This window comes from Xenopus laevis, chromosome 5L, assembly GCF_017654675.1.
Source record: "Xenopus laevis strain J_2021 chromosome 5L, Xenopus_laevis_v10.1, whole genome shotgun sequence".
In the NCBI taxonomy this organism is placed as follows: domain Eukaryota; kingdom Metazoa; phylum Chordata; class Amphibia; order Anura; family Pipidae; genus Xenopus; species Xenopus laevis.
In genome coordinates, this window is record NC_054379.1 from 83,733,237 (window position 1) to 83,751,769 (window position 18,533).

The window sequence follows — 18,533 nt, forward strand, 5'->3', positions numbered from 1 at the left end:
AAAAGTGGAATTGGGGTTTGACTGTATATGTTTATAGGCAAACAGATTTTTTTTTATTTTAGACGAGAGGAGAAGAGATACATAAGGTAGAATAATTACTTGTTTTTAGGCATTTTTTTAATATAAAATATTGATATATTTATATCTAAAAATCCTTTAGAAGGGAAGTCTGGGTATGAGTTGCTGTGCCCCACCTCAAAAAAAATCTTTGGTCACTATTTATAATTCACCGGTAGCATGCAGAAATAGGTGCATTAATACTCAAAGCAGAGTACTGTATCAGAAAGCTTATATAAAGAAATTAAAGGTTCTAGAGAGGCTAAGGGATGGTAAAGGGTCTTGTGCGTAGCAAAACTCCAATCAGAAACTTTTGGGCCCTGCACTGAAAGGCAACTCCCAACTGTCCAGTTTTTTGCAGGATAGTCCTGATTTTGACAGCTCAGCCTGCAGTCCAAGATTTTTATAAAAATGTCCAGAGTTTCTCTTTGATCATCTGCAACGCCAGAAAAAGATTCAAAGTTTCTGGAACTTAATTCGATACAAAGCTTTTGCCAGAGAGCCCCAGAATACTCAGCACCTGCACCTAGATACAATTGCAACTAAAAAGATAAGCAGGTCTCTTGGGGGAACTGTGACTCTCAGCTTAAAGGAAAATTTCACCTTTATTAGCAAAACTGTTATACCACAAAAAACATGGCCCTTAAAACCCCATATATGTGTTCAAACTTTCCATAACCTGCCAAGTTTTGTAAAATGGACATGGTATTTAGGGGATGTGGACAAAAAATTGGCACGCTAATTGCAGCAGATCTTTCTGTCCCTCCTCGGTAACTGAAAAGTTCATGCAGGAGATGCTCATATAATTCCATAAATAGATGCCAATATAAATAAATATTATTTTACAATAATAAGTAGTTAATAGAAGTAGTTAAAGTGATTAATGTGCTAATAAATCAGTTGGTTCTTTGGTGGAGAGTGTAATTTCCCCCTGTCACACGGAAGTTCCTTAAGCTTCTACATAAGTTCTGTAAGTTTTTAGGGAAGTCAGGGCAGTTTTTTTACATAAATTGTGTAGTCCCCTTTTGCTTTTTCTGGGCCCAGGACAACAGTCTACCCTCTCCCCCACCCCATGGCAGCCTTAGTGTCCCCTGGTGGAATTTATTGGTAAGAGATGCTGAGCAGACAGGTGGAGGGGACTCTAAGGCTGAGGGCACACACAGCATTGGCTCCTTTGCTTTCAGCCTTGTTTTCTTCTTTTTTTTTTTGCAGCCTGAGAGAAATGGATCTGAAAAACAGGCATTTTCAGGCCGAGCTCTACTCTGTACGCCTGCATGCAACAACAACAAAAAAAAAGCTGCACTTTTCAGTGCAAATCAATGGACCTGTGATCCACTTCTCACAGCCTGCAAAAAAAAACAAGACAATACAAGGCTTAAAAACAGTGGAGCCAATCTATGTGCCCTGGCTCTACCACAGGTCAGAGGTGAGTTAATACAAAGTCAAGGGCCATGATGGTAGTTGTATATTATAGGGACCTTTAGTCCCATATGTAAGAAAAGGGACTTATAGCAACCAATATAGCATTTAATGAACACCTGTTAAAAACAATCTGCTATTCGGTTTGTAAGAGAAGAAACAGGTTGTATGTTTCCCCTGGATTTCTGTCATATGTGTGGTAATTTCAGCAAATGCAGTGGAAAAAAAGAAAGTGTTTTATAGTCAAAGCTGGTTTACAGAGTCCCTGGAGTCAATGGGCAAAAGTGGGTGAGTCCTCCATTCCATTAGGTCGCTCCACGTGAATTGTGTTCCCAGGCAGGTAACTGCAACAACTGTGCAGGGGTTGTTTCCCTAAAAATGGAGCTGGGTTTTTCCAGTGTGCAGTCGGAATAGGGATCAAGAGAAAGCAAGGCTTGACAGTAAGGTCCAAGCAAGCTTGCTCACTATACAGTTTTTGCTGTGATTTACACAGGGCAACAGCGAGGTAGATAACTGTACAATCTACTGACTTGACCAGCCACAATTTATACCAATTATATATCAATTACCCTCATCCTGTTTGGTGACTCCACTGCATCTTTTGATATGTATGTTTATCCGAATCCATTTACCATTACCATGTATGTCTATTTGGCATGTGTTTGTCTCTTTGATATGTGTGCCCCTTTGATACGTGTGTTTATCTTGTTTACCCTGTTCCCCCTAATATGTGTGGTGCCTCAGTGACGTGCTTTTCTGTGTGTGCCTCTGTGAATTGGATTCTATCTACCTTTTGATTTTCTGTATTGCACCCTAAGGGGGAAATTTACTAAAGGGCGAATTTTTGCCTTGGAAGGCTTTGCCACACACAGACGTTAATTTGCATCGCATATGATTCCTCAAAATGCGAAGTTACAGCTTGGCAGACGAACGCTGAAGTGTCGCCAGCGAAAATTTGTTAGTGTGAGAATTTCAAGGCGAACTTTCGCTAGTGTTAATTTCTGCCTAGAAAACTTTGTTAACACACTTATGATTAGGTCAATGAATAGAGTGGGTACATACAAGTCATATATATGTCTTTATTAGTGATGTTGGTAAAATTGCTTGAAGTGGCCACTTATTAAAAATGTCCAAAGAAGCAAAATAAAGACAAAAGAGATCATCTATTGTCCTAGACATGAGCCCTCCCTAAAACATATGTAGAACTTTAAAATATGAAACAACGCCATTGTTTTGTCTTTTTTTTTTTAATGACTATTCAACGTACAGGATATGATGTCATGACATAAAATTGAGGAGGATGTAGGAAAAGGGGTAACGTACTGGAAAATTTGCAATCTAGTGAATTTGCGGAGTAACTATCATTTGCCTGAGCAAAAATTCACTAGTGATGAGCTCTTTTACTAGCGAATTGTCTTCTACGCCTGTTCGGAAATTGGCGTTGCCCCTTCAGATTGTCTTTTTTCACTAGAGACGGCTTGCTTTTTAGTAAATTTGCTCCTAGGAGTTTAGTCACACCTGATAAATCTCCTCTCTTTTACTGAAATGCTTTCCAATGGGACATTGCAGCAATTATACGAAGTAGCCAAAAGTTACCTCTCCAGGAAACTTCGGACGAACTAACACTAGGTTATTTATAGGTAGGTAAGTGACAATACTAAAAGCAGACATACATATATTTGATAGTGGGCACTGGAAAAAGATTTTATATAGATTGGTCTATTTATAGCTTTTTAGAACATTCTTAATGGCAGAACCTCTATTGAACAGCAGTGCACTGATGATAGGAAACAGAAAAAAGCAAAAAATAAGGACATACTTGAGAACCATGGAAAACTGAGAAGGGGGGGGTCTGGGATGGGTTAAATAGTTCAGGAACTGAGAGAGAGAAGGCAGTAAGTCGTTCCTTAAAAAATAAACATGGCAGGCAGGGAAAGGAGCAAGGTGTGTGTAGGGTGAATAACAGAAGGAACTCGCTCACAGGCTCCTTTACCTTATTATCTAGCAACCAGCATAAGAAAACAAATAAATAAGGAAGGCAGTAAGGAGTAATACTTCCCCCCTCCCACCTGTAAATGTCAAAGCAAAGCAGAGAGCAAATTAAGGGAGGGTGGTGGGCGCTGGACAGCAGGCAGGAAGAAGCAAAGTGAAAGCAGTGGCTGCTCTGCGAACCATGTGACTTCTCTCCTCCTGACGTCACACACATGAGCCGATAGGGGAGGGGGAGGACACATCAAGATCCTCATGTCGCAGTGTGACTTGGCTTTGTAACGCAGAGTGGCTGCCCCCAAGCACTAATATGTAATACATCTGTGACTCTTTCCGGATGTTCAAATGCGCTTGTCTAGCAAATGACTACATTTCCCAGTAGCATCTAACTGTGTATGTCGGAAGTCACATGGCCCCAAACATCTGACAACAAGGTTGTGATGGATGAGTACCAAGATTGAGGTTCCCTAATGATCACGGACGCAGCTCAGTTCCAGCGAGAAGGAACGAGAAAGAGGCTCCGGCTCGGGGATGCAGCGTTGCTGCTTGGGACACTGACCTGCCCTAGTAACGATACACTTCCTTTCTCTACCTGTCAATCACGGACAGCCGGCACCTTCCCTGTTTTAGCGATCGCTTGTATGAAAGGAGCACCTTCACATCCGGGTGTCCCACTTACTGCTTAGGAACTGCTGAGCCTCTTCATCGCATTCTGAGGTGGAATATTGTTTCTTTGGGGGCTGAGCTCCCCTTAGGATGGAGAGAGCAATGGAGCAACTCAATCGCCTCACACGCTCCCTGCGCAGAGCCCGCACCGTGGAACTGCCTGAAGGTGATGATGTTTGTAATGCTGTTCCATCCGTTCCTGTCAGAATATTAAATGTTCATTTTAAATATACATTAGCAGCTTAGCACTGGGTGGAGTAACAAGAGAGCTTGTGGACACAGGAAGGGGAAGTGAATTGGTAGGAACATATAGTGTGGAGAGCACAGCCAGGAATAACGCTGACTTCTACCCTGCAGTCTGGCGTTCCTGTGTGCATTCTTCAAGTTCAACAACACCCTGCACTGGGTTATCACAATGTTAAAACTATTGGGCGAGGGGAAAGCTAGGAAAAGAGCAATAGACAAACAAATCTCTGAAGACACTCCGAATAGCTTTTGCTTTACTGGGTGTGGTAGAGAAGGTTGAAATCACATTATATGGTGGTGTTTATAGTGCAAAACTCTTCTGTGGAAGGAACACCAATGAGTCAGTGTGTTCTTGGCACAAAGCCTATTTACTATATAAGAAAAAAAAGTCATTCTAAGCAACTTCCTATTGTACATTCGTTAGAAATTATCCTTGGTCCTACTTTAATTGTTGCAATTTTTCTAGCAGTCCACTGTATTTGTACAACCCGTTTGGTTCTATTATTCTGAAACAATGTAGCAGATGTTCGTCCTACATTGCGTCTGTTAATCTGCAGTCAGAAACCAGTAGATCATAGAAGACAAAGTGAAAGATACTTCTTTCTATAGCAGGTACATTCACAAATCATTTTAATATTAACGAGATGTTTTATAAGCAATTAGGAGTGTCTTCAGAGATTTGTTTGTCTATTACACATTGCCTAGCTCTCCCCTTGCCCAATAGTTTTCACATTGTGTAAAGTGCAGGGTGTTGCGTTTATTGCCAATATGCTTAGAAATGCATTTTCTTCCGTTCCTTTTAAAAGAAGAAATCTACAGATATAAATTACTGAACCAGCACTAAGTTCAGGAATAAAACAATAAATCCAGCAGCACTCCGATATGTGATTCAATTGTTTATGCGTGCCATTAGCAAAGCAACGTTTCCTTAAAGGGCTGGAATAGCCCGAAACATTGCTTTGTTAATGGCACGAATAAACAATTGAATCACATATCGGAGTGCTGCTGGATTTATTGTTTTACTGTGGATGTATTCCTTGGCAGAGAGGAACACAGCTGTGTACCCAACGCTTCAAAAGGCAACTCCGTGTAAGTGTGGCACCATTACTGATTTGACTATAAGTTCAGGAATAAAGTGACAGACAATTGAACAAAACAGATAACATGTTTGTAGACATCTGGAATAAAGTCTGCTAAATCAATATATGGAATTAAAAAAGCCTGAGACATGCATTATAATGTTTTTAAAATGTATATTATTTAGGGCTATGGCACACTAGCCCCCAAGTGTAATACAAGGCACTAAGTTTGCCCAGGAGCAGTAACCAGTAGCCAGTAGCAACCAATAAGAGGTTTGTTGTTAAACATGTGACCAGGAAATTCTACCTGCTGATATAGGATACTGCCCCATGGCAAACTTTGTGCCTTTAATTACACAACCCCATATGAGTTTAGTCCTCTTTGATAAATCACCTCTTCCACTGAAATTAATCTCCTGCAAATGCTTTCCCAACGGGACGTTGCAGCAATTTTCTGAAGTAGCCAAAAGTTACTTAACAAGGAAACTTCAGGCGATTTTGCCACGTATGTTTCCCCATCAGCAATTTGTATGTTAGCCGACGGGACAGATACTTGTTGCAAACAGTGGCCAAGATGAAAGGGGTTGTTCACCTTTAAATTAGCTTTTAGTATGATGTAGGGAGTGATGTTCTAAGACAATTTGGTTTTCATTTCTCATTATTTATGGTTGTTGAGTTATTTAGCTTTTTATTCAGCAGCTCTCCAATTAAATTTCAACAATCTGGTTGCTAGGGTCCAAATTCCCATAGCAACCAGACATTTATTTGAATAAGATACTCGAATATGAGTAGGTGAGGTCTGAATAGAAAAATGAGTAATAAAAAGTAGCAATAACAATAGTGTTTGTATTTTCGATGGGGTCAGTGACCCCCATTTGAAAGCTGAAAAGTGTCAGGAGAAAAAGGAAAATAATTAAAAAACAATAAAAAGCAGATAATGAAGACTAATTTAAAAGTTTATTGGTACAAACTTGTACCTCAGGGTTTTTAAATGTACTGGGCTTCAAATCTGCCATCTATGTTTACCAAAATCGCATACCTTTCCATTGTGTGAAAAAAACAAACATGCCACTAGGTATGTGTAAAAGTGCAGATTAATTTGCTCCAAAAACCACACTCTTGACTACCAATGAGGCTGAGACGTTCCATAGAATTGGAGATGTACCCAGCAGTGCATTGTTGCATAGGAAAAATCATATACATAGGGGTTTCTAGGGTGTTGGGCTTTATGCTGTCTTTTCTTTGAAGGAATATTTGAATCAAATGACGGTTTGAGAACATTATTTTCTGCTGGTTACATATATTCAAACCGAGCAAATATTAACTGCGACATTTTTCTAATTTTCTTAGATAATGAAACTGCTGTTTACACCTTAATGCCGATGGTAATGGCTGATCAACATAGGTATGTATTTTTATGGATTATAAAGGTAGTTATGCCGGTGTACTAATATAGATTCCTACTTCAGCTGGGTGTGCAGAAACAAGGCTTTATTTTGTTATGCATTCTGCAAAATCAGCAGGTATGCATTAAAACCATTGTGAACAATATATATACCAATTTATAACCTGGATTCTAACAGTTCATTTAAGAAAAAAAAATATACTCGGTGACTATGAAGCCTTCCTTGGCTTTTTGTGCATTCTAAACATAAGGAAAAGTTCCCTTGAGGGACAAGAACATTGGTTAAATAAAGCTTTTTTTGTTCACAATCTCCCATGAGCTCTCCGTTTATTTTTGTTATATAGTAAATACATTTTCACCACACCATTAACTAGATAGAAATGACCCCCGTGTGCTGTATTCAAACAAATCCAAAATTAGGTGCACACCAGGAACCTTTGAAAATGAAAAAAAAAAACGAAATACAGGTATCGGACACGTTATCCAGAATGTTTGGGACCTGGCATTTTCCAGATAACGGGTCTTTCGTTAATTTGGATCTTCATACCTTAAGACTACTAGCAAATCATGTAAACATTAAATAACCCTAATAGACAAGTACAAGGTATTGTTTTATTATTACTGAGGAAAATGGAAATCATTTTAAGAAATTTGGATTATTTGATTATAATAGAGTCTAAGGGAGACGGTCTTTTAGTAATTTGGAGCTTTCTGGATAACGAGTTTCCAGATAACGGATCCCATACCTGTACTTCATTTTAGTAATTTAAAATAACAGGCCAACATTTTGGTCTCCATTCAGCCCTTGGTCTGAAAGGTTACTAGTATGCATCTATTTTCTATCTATCTATCTCCTATGATCTGTGTGTGTATATTTTCGTAGTGCAATTTTGTGCATTAAAAATCTTATTTTTGCAGAATGAAATCAATTTAATTTTTAAGCATCAGGAAAATTTATGCATTTCTTTTTCCAAGGTCTGTTTTGGAATTACTTTCAAATTCAAAATTTGATGTCAACTATGCCTTTGGAAGAGTTAAACGAAGTTTACTTCATATTGCTGCCAAGTAAGTTTTTCATTTAGTTTTATTTCAATGGTATTTAAAAATACTTTAGAGAACGCTTTATGATGCCATGTTTATGATGCCATGTTTATGATGCCATGTTTGCATGTTTGCATGTGTCCCACGCTTTAACTGTTGGTGCTTTCCCCAGTTATCTATGCAGTAGGCTGGTTAATCAGCATACTGCATAGATAACTTAACCACTATACTACTGGTTTGCAGCAAGATTTCATTAAAATACATTAAAAATCTCTGGCCTGCATTCAGTATAGTCCGTTTTATTGTAAAATTATTGAAATAGGGCATAATATTTTAATGATGCCTTTTAGGAAAAATAATGCAGTAGCCCAGGAAAGAAACATAGCAATTGAATTCACAGGGGGTGGTGATTAAAGCGGTGGTTCATCTTCAAGTTAACTTGTTATATAATGGCCATTTCTGAAATACTTTTCAATTGCCTTTCATTATTCTTTTTTTTTTTATTATAATTTTTAAATAAATTGCCTTCTTTTTCTGACTCTTGCCAACTTTCAAATGGGGGTCACTGACCCAATCTGAAAAAAAAAGGTTTTGTAAAGCTACACATTTATTGTTATTGATGTTTTCTTTCTATTCAGGCCCTCTCCCTATTCTCCTATTCATATTCCAATCTCTCAATTAAATCAGTGCATGCTTGCTAGGGTAATTTGAACCCTAGCAACCAGGTTGCTGAAAGTGCAAATTAGAGAGCTGCTGAATAAAAAGCTAAATAACTCAAAAAAACACAAATAACAAATAATGAAAACCAATTGCAAACAGTCTGTATTATACAGAAAGTTAATTTAAAGGTGAACAACCCCTTTAAGGCTTTCCTTGTCCTTCAGTGATATATTGAGGCACTTAGTTTTTTTTGTTTTAACCTTTTCTTTGTATAGCTGGCATTGATTAGGCTGCAGCACCTCTTCACTTCCCACTGTCTGGATCTTTTGGGCTGATGGTCTGAATGATGTATGTCCCCTCATACAATATCTGTCTGTTAAGCTTGTAGACTTATTGATTAGACACTTTAAGAGGGCTGGCCATATATACTCACTTTCTATTTTTTTGTTCAAAATGTGCAATGCAAATAAAAGAATTTGTCAGAATTTTCACAATGCAATGCATTTTGTGTTATGTAGTTCCTGCATGCTGTCTGTAAGCTGTGGAGACGTTATGTTGTGAAGCCACAGTCAACTAACATGCAAGCAGGCAATTGTTGTGAGAACACTCATCTGCACTTATAGCTGGACAATCAAAAGGGAGTCACTCTACAGGAATTTGCATGAAAGTCACAAAGCAGGTTTTCACCTGCAACCGCTGCCACCCAGGGCTGAGCCTTGTGGCTTTGAATAGCTGCTGACATCACTGCAGCTCAGAAGCTAGCTGTAACAATAAGGAGAGCTACCCATCTGCATTGATTGAAGCAAAGTCAAGGTCATAAGCAATGGTCAATACAGGCAGTGCAGGATCAGTATCAGGGACACAAACAAGGTGCAACACCATCTAAACCTTCAGCGTCAGGGAAAAGAGCCAAGATTATATATGAAACTGCATTTGTGGAAAAAAAGGAATCCCCAAGCTTTAAATAGCAAGCCACATCACATGATTTGTCTCATTATTTTCAGTTTCTAATACTATTCAGAGACAATATAGTATTTTACATAATTTTGTTTCTTGAAAAGGTGAGCAAGATTACTTAATGTTAGTGTAACAAACTGATGTTAACTCTAAAAAAATCAAACACCATTTAAAAAAGGCAAAAACAATTTAATGATTAGTGCACACAGTGGGTGATAGAAATGCCAGAAATGTTGCTTTTCATTGACTGCCATCAGGGACGGGGCAAGTAGCCCAGGCCTGTAATTATCACCCTATAAGGGCAATAAATGGGGCATGGGAAGCGTAGTTTTCACTGAAGGCATTAAAAGACCCAAAAATATCTGTTCATTGCTATGAATGGATTATCGCCCGTGCTACTGTTCTGTTATACAGCTGAGGAAAATTGCACGTGAAGACATTTTTGCACATCATTACCTTTACCAATGGAAATTCTTGTTTGTGTTAATGAAAAGTTACTTTCAGGCTAATTTAAATGAAACCATATTTACATCTATCATAGTATTGGCTTTGTTTGCTACTTATAATTTTGCCATAAAGTATTTGCACAATGCTTTTACATTCTGGTGCCCCATGTTCCTGTATGAGGGGGCTGCCATATTTGTGCAGCAGGAGTCCGTTAGCATTAGAAACTCTAACTGACAGGCTGAGATGGGACAGTCCAGTTGACAAAACAGTCATATTTAGGAACTTCAACTAAAAATTATTTACAAAAACAGACTATCAACATGACCTATAGGTAACTTTTAATGTGCATTCATATATTAAAAGTAGTTTTTTTAGCGTCAGTATCACTTTAATGTCATCTGATTTATGCACATCATCAAAAAAATCTCTGTCTTCATGTCTCAAGCAATGAAAATAAAGACTCAGATTTAGTTTGCCCAGTCCTAAAGATTAGGCTAAGTGAGAATATTGCAATAGGTCCTGGCATATTAAGACTGCCTAGGCATCACCATTAACCTTGTGGAGATTAGGTACCCTGGTGGAAATAGCACAAAACTTTTAAAGTGACAGTACATCCCCTAATTCACCATGAGTTAAGTTTATAGGGCTTGTGCCTAACATACTTTTTGCATATTGTTTTAATCATGAAAACGATCATGATAATTAGATAACCAGTATACAACTTGCCCCATAATTCGACTGCTATACTGTTTTGTTAGCAGGAAATTATCTGTGTACTGATAATCTAATTATCTTTAGTCTTAGTCATTAAGGGTTTTGAGTTATTTGTATTGTTACTATGGTAACTCTGAACTCTTAAACTGCTTTGATGACTAAGGCTCCAAAAGGGTTTAAGGGTTTTGAATTTCAATTTAGTCAGTGTCTTATGTTTCATTTATATCTACCTTGACAGTTTTAAGCCACTTCCACACTGGCTGAAATTCAGCCTGCTTTTTTTTTTTTTTTTTTTAAAAGGTGGCAACCCTAATCGTATCGGTAATTTTTTTTGCCATAGTTCACTGCTCCATTTTGGAAAAAACAGCACCAGCCTAGGGGAAAAAAGCGCCACACCTCCATTTTATGAAGCTTTTTCAAGAGTCCCTAGTGCTGACTTAGATTCAAGCAGTAGCTTAATATCAGAAAATGTTATTGTCCTACTCATGCCTAAGCCCAAGGTGGGGATGCCTGGGAATACAGTAAATTGGCAGTATAGGGCTCTGTTAGTTGTTTTCCTGGCCAGTGCAGTTTTTTCCAAAGAGGATCACTGGCATAGGGGAGCAATCTTTGCATTTTGATTTGACATTTGCACCCCCTCACTGAATACATCTTTTTTTTGTAATTTAAGCAGGGGTTGCCAGCCTACTATATTTGGCCATACAGATTAGGCTGATCAATTAGCCACTGGGCCTAGATCCGTCAGGCAGGGGTGATCCTGGCCCCTCCGCCGCCTGAGGCAGCAGCAGTTGCTGCTGCCCCCCCTCCCCCGGAAATTCGCTCTTAAAGTACCAGGAGCAGCATTTTTGCTGCCCCTGGTACCTAGTGGGGCGCTGTCGCCTGAGACTACAGCCTCAACTCGCCTCATTGGCGAAGCACCCCTGCCGTCAGGCAAGAACTATTTCTGTCTTATTGATGTCTTATGGATATCTGTCTGATCCCTGGCCAGGTATTGTTCATCTAGGCTTTTGTTTTTACCCCATGCAAGGGCCAGTTAGCTGCTTCTCTGTCTAGAAGACAGTATGTGTGTATGGAATTTATTAAAACAGTAGTTGGTACCAAATATCTACATGGCTATTGAAGATATTCTCAACTACTTGTTTTGGACTTTTCATGCTCCCTGTATTTTCAGGGTCTCAATGATATTTATTTCTTCTTACCTTACCTTTAAAGGAGTTAAATATTACAACAATACAGTATTTTATGTAAAGAATTTATGAACAATAAATTATTTTGTATCTGAAAATGTAAACACAAATACAAAAAACATGACTGTATACGTCCCTGAATTATACACCCTACTGAATTTAAAAACAGATGACCTTTTTAAGGTAATTGTAGGGAATTTACTTTTGAACATACAATACAATAACTCTAAGTAGTCTCCTGTTTCTGGCTGCAGTTGTTAATTCATTTGGAGTTCCGCAAAAAAATATAAAGGTAGCAAGATGAGTAAGATCTCCAAGCCCTTACATTATGATTTGACTTCCCACCATTGGGCTCGTCCTCATTCAGGATGTACTTCAGTGATATACTACACTAAAGGGATTATCAAAGAAGGTGTCCAGTATTGACAACTGAATGTTTTAAAACATTATTGTGACATTCTAAGGTAACTTGGCCTAGCAAAGCACTAGCACAAATTCATGGGAAAAAAGAAAAATATCTGTTTACTGATATTGCATTGTTCACTTAAAAGCATTTCTGAACCAGCTTTTTAATGTTCTCCTTTTTTTTTAATGGATTTTACAGTTGTGGATCAGTGGAATGCCTGGTTTTGCTTTTAAAAAGAGGAGCAGATCCCAACTACCAGGATATTTCTGGATGTACACCTCTTCACTTAGCGGCTCGGAATGGGTAAGGAATGTGAAAGCTTATAGGCCTTTCTGAAGGATGCTTTTTAGAAAATGTACCTCTGTTCAGAAGAAATACAGGACTTAAAGTGGATCTGTCACCCAGACATAAAAAGCTGTATAATAAATGTCCTTTTCCAAGTAAGCACGAAACCCAAATTATTTTTTTTATATAACCATTCATAGCTGTTGCAAACTCTTTAAAAAAATCTCAGCTGTCAATCAAATATTGTCTGCCCCTCCTCTATGCCTTAGGCATAGAGGCGGAACAAGCAATTACTTACACTTTTCATTCAGCACTTATTAGATGTAATTGCACTCCCCACATTCCCCCTGTTCTCTTCACCATTTAATTGTGTAACCAGTGCATGGGGATGGACATCAGTTCCCCAGTTCTGGTGCACACACAAGATTTTAAGCTGATGCAAGGCTTGTCTTTAGAACAGTGTCCACAAAATGGCTTCTGCCTGCTAGCTATAATTATTAATTCCCAAATGGAAGGAAACAAGATTCAAATAATTTTTACAGTGTAATTAAAGTTCATTTTACTTGACTAACATGATAAAATAGGATTTGGAATTATTTTTTTAGGGTGACAGGTCCCCTTAAATCAACATTAAAGCAGAAGACAATATTTATTTATCATAATTTGAAAGTACAGGTCAACAAAACCAAAAAAATAAACATGTCATTGCACAGTGACATGATTATTTGAACTGGTAGATGCTAAATATTTGTTGAACAAAGTTTATTGTAATATTTTTATGAACTGATGTTTAAGTAACATTATGGGGGTTATTTATCAGAGGTTGAGTTGGTTTTTCCATGAAAAATTTGAGTAAAATAATCGGGTTAAAAAAAACTCAAATTTTCCGAGATTAATTATACCCCCGACCCTTGAATTAGCTTGAATCTGAAAATACACCTTCTAAAACCTGTCTAAGTCACGTAGTCAATGGCAGAGGTCCCTTGAATCATTTGAAGATGTTAGCCTTCATGATGTTCGAGTTTTTTCCGGTGGGTTTCCCTTTCAATTCAACATGATCAATTCAAGTGATTCGAGTTTTTTTCACCAGTGTGTGTTTTTTTCCCCATTTGTAATATGTTTGCTATCAGCGCTAGTATCTGTACACATTGCTGCTAATGTTGCAAACATATGCAACTGTTACTTTCATCCTACGCCAGGTCATTCCTCAGATCACCACTTGTGTGATATTCAGATTCAGCTTAAAAAAAAAGCTCAAACTTGCATTTTCAGACAGAAAAACTACTGGCAGTTTTAAAATTCATGTCAAGAAAAGGACATTTCTCTTTTAATATATTAAACACTCTCTTTGCTATAAGCATAAGAGATATTAAGACACATTGGGGCTCATTTATCATTGCCTATAGCAACCAATCAGTGATTAGCTTTTTAAAGCCAGCTGCAAGTAGAAGAATGAAAGCAGCAATTTGATTGGTTGCCATGGGTTACTGCCCTAGGGCAAATTTGCCCAGTGTTGATAAATGACCCCCATTGATGCTGCCCATTTGACTATGGCTTATCCATGTCCCTTCCACATTTGGAACTGTTACTATTTAATGGAATTACTATCAAGTAACAGATTTTAGGGTAAAACATTTTTTTTGTTACGGGTCATATCCTGCACAATTTTAGTTTTTGTAACATCATCATCATCACATTTGTTTCCTGTTTGACTAATGATTCTTGAGTGTTTGAAATGCTTGTATATATTCTCTACAAAATGTTTTCTTGAATCAAATTGTATGTTTGCTTCTAGGCAGAAGAAGTGCATGAGTAAACTGTTAGAATACAATGCTGATGTCAACATTTGTAATAATGAGGGACTCACTGCTGTAAGTTTGGTGTCTATTTCTTTGATTATAACATTTGTTAAGCGCTGTATATGTTGCATTTATATATTGCACAAATATATACAGTGTCTCTTCATTGTGTGAAACTAGGCTTGCAAAATCATGCTTGGCTCGTTTGCATGTTTTAAATTGCCTTTTGTTGAAATAGCATTCAGATAAGAATCTGTCACTCTCTTACTATTAATCTATATAACAGCAAATATAGCTGTCAGCACACCATCAGGTTGTACAACTAGAGGGGGTGGCGCAGTGATTGCTGGGCATAAAAAGCCACATGTTCAGCATGGCGTAAGGGGGCTTATTTGTTAAATTTGTATGGGGCCTGTAGAATTCTGATGGCAAATCTGACACTAGGTCCGATTGATGGATTCTTCTGTCATTATGTGAGGGAGAACTTGAACTGCTGTCATCATAGATATTTAGCATCGTGTTTGCAAATTGTTGCTCATGACTTCTTAGTAAATTAGTAAGTAAATTTTTGAGTAAATGTTAAAAGGAAATGTAATTTGCATGTGTGCGGAGTGTTCCGAATAGACCTGTAAGAGTATAATAAACATTTCAGCCATAGATATCCATGAAAACTATCATGTTAATAACAATTTAGGTCCGTAGTCTATTGTAATTATTTATTAAAGTAATGCTACCAAACTAACAAAAGTTAATGTTAGATGCAGAGCTTATGAATGCTAAAGGATTTCCGGCAGTTCAAATATTTTCACAGCTTCTGCCAATTTCTTCACTGTCAGTTTAAATTCCCAAGCTTTTTGCCTTTTGCATCTTTTCCACTGTAAAAAACTAACATTTATCAAAGGTTTAATTTCGAATTCATGTGAGTTTTTAAAAACTTCCCTAAACTCCCATAAATTCAAAATTCGACCAATCGAAATGTATTGATAAAATTAAACTCAGGTGAATTTAATTGACGCGAAAACTCGAATTGAATGCGAATTAAATTATATTAAATTATATTGAATTAGAATTTTAAAAACTCGAAGGAAGACTACAAACAACTCCCGTTGACTTAAACAGCAATTCGGCGGGTTTTAGGTGGCAAATCGTCAAATTCGAGTTCTTAAAGGGCCAGAGTATGATAAATCTCGAAAATCGATTTCAATTTTTTTAAAAAAAACCTCTAATTGAATTTGAATTACTCCCTAGTCAAATTTGACAGTTTTGACTATAAAAAAATTTGAGAATTCGAATTTTCAATTTTTCCCTTGATAAATCTGCCTCTTAGTGTCCAAATCTTCAACATTCTCATTTCTCACCCTCTATGACCATGTGCTGGCCTAGAACTTGTGTCACAGAAAGCAGGGCTGGGTGTTTTTGGTGACAGATCATACGTAATATTTTAGCCATTGGGTGATTTTGTTGTCTTCCTACACCAGTTTTGCTGATGTAAGACCATTCTTTCAATATGCTGTAATATATATACAATACAAGTATAACACAGTTATCTGCTTTGTCATTTCAAATTCACTATAGGAAAAAACACATATCGTGCCTTCCTTAACACTAATGCAAATAGCCATCAAATTAAAGGAACAGTTTTCTTTTTTTACATTTATTGCTTTCAAGTGCAGACATAATTAAGCTCAAAAAAATAACATAGGTTCTTAAAGAAAATGAACCATGCTCCTCTTTTGTTGTGTATCCTGCTGTTCTCTCCAAATCAACTGAAACCACTGTAATTGATTGTTACTCTTTACTGCCCTCTGGTGTTTCATGTTTACATTTCAGTTTCATGTGGATAAGCGCAACAATTGAGCATGATTAAACTTTTATTTATTGTTTTTTTCTTTTATTCAAAGAGATTGTTTATTACCAGAGACATTGTTGCCCCAGCACAGCAACACATAACAACTGATCAACAGGGTTTACTTGACTAGTGCAGATAAAAATGCACTGGGATCTATACATGATTTGCCAATTTCTTTATCCCACACACTCTGTGAACAATTTAAAGAAGTTATAAGTAAAATAAAATTATGAAACCATTTTCATACTAATACTAATCTCAGGCTTTCCATAAACAAACATTTTGAACTATATTTCATCTGCTTAGATTCACTGGCTTGCTGTGAATGGTCGAACTGAACTTCTTCATGACCTTGTACAACATGTCACTAATGTGGATGTAGAAGATGCGATGGGGCAGACTGCACTTCATGTGGCATGTCAGAATGGACACAAAACGGTAAGTTTCATCACTTTTTGTATAGACTGGTGCTCTGAATTGCTGCCTGCAATGTTACTAGTAATGTGTCTTCCTGATGACTTTTCTGCCGTGTGTTGAAAACTTGATGTACTAAAGTTTTTCAAGTGCTTGCACAGGATAATTTACATTTTTTCCATTGTTTAAAGTAACCCTTATGTTTTTTCTCATTCATCTAGACTGTCTTGTGCTTGTTGGACAGTGGAGCAGATATAAACAGACCAAATGTATCAGGAGCTACTCCATTATATTTTGCATGCAGGTAAGATTCAGGTGAAATGTGAACGCCAATAACATGATTGAAACGTGAGGCGTGTTTAAACACAAGGAAAGGCTAATACACTGTGGGATGCCAATTTACTAGGCACCAGCTAGTGTATTTGTTAACATCTTTTCCCAGGCTAATTTCGCTGTTTCAGGCTTTGTAAATACATGTATAGGATCCATTATCTGGAAACCCGTTATCCAGAAAGCTCTGAATTACAGAAAGATTGTCCCATAGATTCCATTCTATGCAAATAATGTAAAAAAAACATATTTCCTTTTTCTCTGTAATAATAAAACAGTACCTCATACTTGATCCAAACGAAGATATAATTAATCCTTATTGGAAGCAAAACCAGCCTGTTTATTTAATGTTTACATGATTTTCTAGTAGACTTATGGCATGAATATCCAAATTACGAAAATATCTGTTATCCAGAATGCCCCATGTCCTGAGCATTTTGGATAACAGGTCCCATACCTGTACTCTCATCCTACTCAGTTTTTCCAGCGACCCTATGTCTGGAGTAGACTTGTGCAAGTGCAGTACAGTACAGTAGAGACAAATATTTATGGTACTGTACATGTGCAAATATAGAAGTGTGACAGAGTGTAAAATAGCAGCACCCCAGGTCGATGCAATTTTTTTTGAAAAAGTGCACCATCCCGGGGAGAAAAATTTGTGATTTAATGCACACCAGTGTATTTTCCTTTCTACGTTAGTGTGCCTGCCGCTTGCCAGGTTACTTTGAAGGTACGTGCACCAAAGAATGGATTAATTTCATTACCTGCATATGTGCTTTATATATCCTCTTTATAGCAGTAGGTAAATGGAATTTAGCAACGTGCCAAAACATAATAGAAATTTGCATGTTTCACATAGCCACGGCCAGAGGGATACAGCACAGATTCTTTTACTGCGTGGTGCAAAGTACTTGCCAGATAAGAATGGTGTTACACCTCTGGATCTCTGTGTGCAGGTAAGGAGAAAATACAATATTACTTTAGAAAAAAAGTGTGCTTTGAAAAGCTAGATTTATGTTATTGTTTTTTTTATTTATTTATTTATTTTTAAATCTTGCATTCAACAAAATAAAACCCAGTTGCTATACTGAGAATATTTATAAATGCTTGTAATAACAGTTCACTGTGTCGAAGCATATGTATTTATAATCAGTAATGTACAAAATCACACCATGTTTTCCTTTAAGGTAGACAAAATTGAATTATTAGGGGCACATTTATCAAAGTTTTCAGATTTGTGTTTAATGAAGCTAATAGGAGCTAAACGACTTTCCCTTGATATATTATTGGTTTGACAATCAATGTTGTGTAATTATAATTTTTAGAATCCATGGTCACAGTTTTAGAAATTTATGATATAACAAACTTGAATTGACTGGACGTTTCATCTCTCCAGCTCAGAACTGCCAAGATACCATAAACATCATTAGAACTGGAAATTCTGATTATGGACCCCTTGTAAGAAAGTTTAAACATCTTGTAATGCCATCATATCAAATGGGGCCTTTCTGTATAGAAAATCTAATTTTTTTTCATCTGTCCCTTTGACAAAAGCCACGGGGTTGCCATCTTCCTCACTTGCT

General features: G+C 37.3%; 1 protein-coding gene across 2 annotated transcripts in view; it reads left to right on the plus strand.

The window, feature by feature from the left end:
- Positions 1 to 2,982: 2,982 nt before the first annotated feature.
- The window catches only part of hace1.L (HECT domain and ankyrin repeat containing E3 ubiquitin protein ligase 1 L homeolog), a 59,573-nt gene continuing 44,022 nt past the window's right edge, over positions 2,983 to 18,533 (plus strand). Inside the window, exons 1-8 of one of the 2 annotated variants that reach the window (XM_018261979.2) lie at positions 2,983 to 4,297; positions 6,807 to 6,861; positions 7,837 to 7,926; positions 12,472 to 12,576; positions 14,354 to 14,429; positions 16,513 to 16,644; positions 16,842 to 16,924; positions 17,810 to 17,906. In XM_018261979.2, coding sequence (XP_018117468.1) covers positions 4,222 to 4,297; positions 6,807 to 6,861; positions 7,837 to 7,926; positions 12,472 to 12,576; positions 14,354 to 14,429; positions 16,513 to 16,644; positions 16,842 to 16,924; positions 17,810 to 17,906 — 714 coding nt within the window. In that variant the 5' untranslated portion in view covers positions 2,983 to 4,221. 2 annotated transcript variants of the gene reach the window in all.